The sequence below is a fragment of the Pygoscelis adeliae genome, unplaced genomic scaffold (assembly GCF_000699105.1).
Source record: "Pygoscelis adeliae isolate BGI_AS28 unplaced genomic scaffold, ASM69910v1 Scaffold827, whole genome shotgun sequence".
NCBI classification, from domain to species: Eukaryota; Metazoa; Chordata; class Aves; order Sphenisciformes; family Spheniscidae; genus Pygoscelis; species Pygoscelis adeliae.
Genome location: NW_008825094.1, coordinates 79,957 through 83,380, shown reverse-complemented (window position 1 = coordinate 83,380; position 3,424 = coordinate 79,957). Strand labels below are relative to the sequence as shown.

The 3,424-nt window shown below is 51.4% G+C and overlaps 1 protein-coding gene across 1 annotated transcript in view; it reads right to left on the bottom strand.

The window, feature by feature from the left end:
- Nucleotides 1-3,424, bottom strand: part of FANCA (Fanconi anemia, complementation group A) — a 37,082-nt gene that overhangs the window by 1,356 nt on the left and 32,302 nt on the right. Inside the window, exons 38-41 of the mRNA XM_009326999.1 lie at nucleotides 2,038-2,100; nucleotides 744-849; nucleotides 270-345; nucleotides 11-29 (exon numbers count right to left, since the gene is read on the bottom strand). Coding sequence (XP_009325274.1) covers nucleotides 11-29; nucleotides 270-345; nucleotides 744-849; nucleotides 2,038-2,100 — 264 coding nt within the window. The remainder of the gene's footprint in view (nucleotides 1-10; nucleotides 30-269; nucleotides 346-743; nucleotides 850-2,037; nucleotides 2,101-3,424) is intronic.

The window sequence follows — 3,424 nt, the reverse complement described above, 5'->3', positions numbered from 1 at the left end:
CAAGTCCCACTGTGTGCAGGGCCACGGCACTGCCAGGAGCACGAAAGGCAGCCAGGGACGCTCCTGTTTGGAGCACAAAGCTGAAGGGAAACTTCTAGCAGAAGATACGGGGCTCCTTAAATAGCAATCCTGCCCTGATCAGGTATTCTCTCCTGCACAGCTCACCTACAGGCCAGCAGTACCGTTACCTCTGCACCAGCTGCTGTACGTGCAAACCCTCAGCCACATCATCCCTCGCGAACACTCCCCTGAGCCCAGCGGGACGTTACCTGTAGAATGCAACAGGCAAGAGCCGGACGTGACGGTCCGAGGCTGCGCTGCGCAGGACACGGTATTTTCTAGGGTCTGCAATAGCCAGAGAGAAGCACTAAGCATCTGCGGTGGTCCTCACGCCACCTCGCGTACTTCTACAGCAGCACAGGGGCTGCACGGTTTCCTTCCAGCCCACAGTAAGCGCTAGTGCTTAGCTGTGGGGACCCCTGAGAGAAGCAAGCTGTCCCCTCTGAGGCTTTCTCTACCAGAGGGAACAATACTGAGTTTCGGTCCTTCCCAATCGTCAGCTGGGTCACCATACTGCAGGGTAGAAGCGGGATGTTCTCGGCTTTTATTGAAGCATTTTTCATGCTGCTTACAGAAGCCCATCTGTTCCTTCTTACAGGTACATTCATTAATCAAAGAGGTGGGGCATGCCTGTCCAGCACCAAACCTCACCTTTCCACCCCCCGGAGGCAGGACTCGCTCACCTTTCTCTGCCGAATGGAAGAGAAGTGGCCAGGACGCTCCCCTCTCTTCCAGGCGTTGCAAGATCTCCAGGGACCATTCCAGTGACGTCTGAAAATCCACTCCCTCCTGGCGTCAGAAAGGACAGGTCTAGTTCGTCTTAGGCTTTAGTTGCATCAAAGCAGAAAGGAATCCCTCGTAAGAGATTGTGTACACGAAGTGCTCTATTGAAGGACCTTTATGAATGTAGCCCAAGTCTTTCCCCTCGCCCGGCAGCCTGGATTCCCCCTGGGCAATCAGGCACCGGAGCGATGCAGCGCCTTCGTCACCAAACCAGGCCGTGACAGGGCTCAGCTGAGAACGATTTGTGAGAGAGGGGGAAGCGGTCTCGATGAGCAACCGGCTCGTCACCAGCACGCTTCCCAGCGGTGCTCAGCACGGAGCCACTGCACGTCCTGCACCAACCCCACCCTGCTCCCCAGAGCAGGTTTTTTCCCCTCTAACCCATCTAGTGACAGCACGTCTCGGGATTGGTTTGGGTTTTTGGGGTTTTTTTTGTTTTTGTTTTTTTACATTACTCATTTTACTTGGAATAACCTCCCAGATCTGTTTGCTCAAGATGTTTTTTTTCCCCTCAATGGCTCTTCCTCCAGACTCTCCCCAAGGCGGACGATGAGACCAAATGATTATTTTTAACATGAGTCTGCTCCCTGATCCAATCCGTTAGGTGACTACACAAACGGCTGCACTTCAAAGCTGAGAAGACAGCGAAGGGACAGAAACAAGCATTCCTAGGCGGGAGGATGCTTAGGGCAGACCGCTGCTGGAAGAAACTTGTCATCTTTGCTCCCTCATTTAATAGCGTTAAATCATTTGGAAACCGGCGTTCCTCCTTGCTGGGGACCCCTTCTCCCATGAAATACCACGTGAATTCTCCTGTGAAATTCCAGCCTGAGGAAGAACGTCATCTAACAAATGTGAACTGCTACGCAAAAGCTAAGGGAGAGAGATGAGGTCCCTGCGCTACCTGGGAGGGGTAAAGTCTAAAGGGAACTGCAAATAGTAAGTCATTCATGAAGAGAAATAAAAGCTACCGTAGTGAAAGGGGAGATAATGTCAGTTAGAGGAAGATACAGATTTAATCTGATAGGAACAGAAGGGCTTTCAGCAGGCTCTGTCTGGGATGTTGCTGATGCCCTCCTTCCGGCAGAACAAGCTACCAGCCTCCACAGCGCCGGTACAATGCATTTTTAGGCAGCAAACCAAGTGGATCAGACACATTTAGTGTCATGAGAATTCCCCCAGGGCTGAATTTACCTTTGGTGCTATTTTTGCTGAGATGAGATCCATGAGCGAGAAGAACAGCAGAGAAACAAGAAGCTGCAAGGAAAAGAGACTGCCTGTTAGTTATATCTGCGGTGGTGACTCAGAACTTGCACTTTGCAATCAGGAAATAACACTTCACAAAGTACGTTCCCAGGATGGACCTGGATGAACTACAAGCACTGCTGTTCCTTCCAGGTGAAGGCAGTGGGTTTGAAGACGACAGACTGCAGCCTGACATCATTCATTGCTTCTAAGGGTAAAGTCCACACCAAATTCACTGTTCTCGAAGCAAGGCTTGCTGCAGCTGGCAAGTCAGACAACAGATGACAACTTCTTCCAGATACAGGGAAAACCGAGTGAGCTACCGCAGATGTAAACCTGGAGGAGAGCTCATGTCGGTCCACAGCCGGCAGATGCTGTGCAGCCTCCCAGCTCAGCAAGCGCATCGCAATCCTGCCCTGACATACGCTTGTTATGGCTTTTCTGGATCCCTACCACATCCCTTCCTGCCGTCCTCCTCCTCCTATCTCAAGGCAGATTTCTGAGGTGAAAGCCGCTGTTATTCCACACGTACTAAATGCTCATATCAACTCAGTGACACCAATTTCTGACTAGCAGCTTTTGGCTCTAGACCAGTATAAGCGGTGGAGGAGTCAATCCCGTAGCAGGAGGAGCTGCTACCGTAACTGCTGCCCGGAGCAATAAAACTTGAGAGTAAACAGCAAGGCACAGGTTCCGCTTCAACCCTATTTACCTGTGAATGTCTCGGTACAGGGACATTCCTCACACTGAGCTCTGGCCCCGGCTATCCCCTGGAAGATCAACAGACAGAACTGCCCGGCAGCAGCCCGGCTTCCTCCTCAGCAGAGGACTTTGGAGAATTCCTGTGCACGGAGGGCACTGAGCATGGCGAAATGGAGGAGGCATTTCCTGGAACAGACTTGGGAGAACCCTCAGGAGGTCTGGTCCTGGGATTCCCAGCACGTCTTCCCAGAGCCCTTAAAATGCCTGCACTCCTGTCTCAACAAAACTTTCTGCGTCTCCTTAACCTCCCAGCCAAGATGCCCGAGCTAAAATCCACAAGGACTGCTCCTTTGTCGGAGGGAGAGGTGATCCTGGCATGCCATGGATTGAGCTCTCAGTCTCTGCAGCACCCACTCCAGCTTCAGTGTTTAAAGCAGCTGTTTCGCAGCCCTCCCTGACTTCACAGAGGAGCCAGTATCTGAGTTAAAAGTTTAAGTTTGGAACAACTTTGCCTCTAGGATAAGTATTTAGCAACTGGTAATTTACAGCTACGTTTTATCAATTGGCCGCCAGCAAGATTTCACAACAGGGTTTACCAGGGATTCAGCTGTATCTCAGGACAACCATTTCTCAG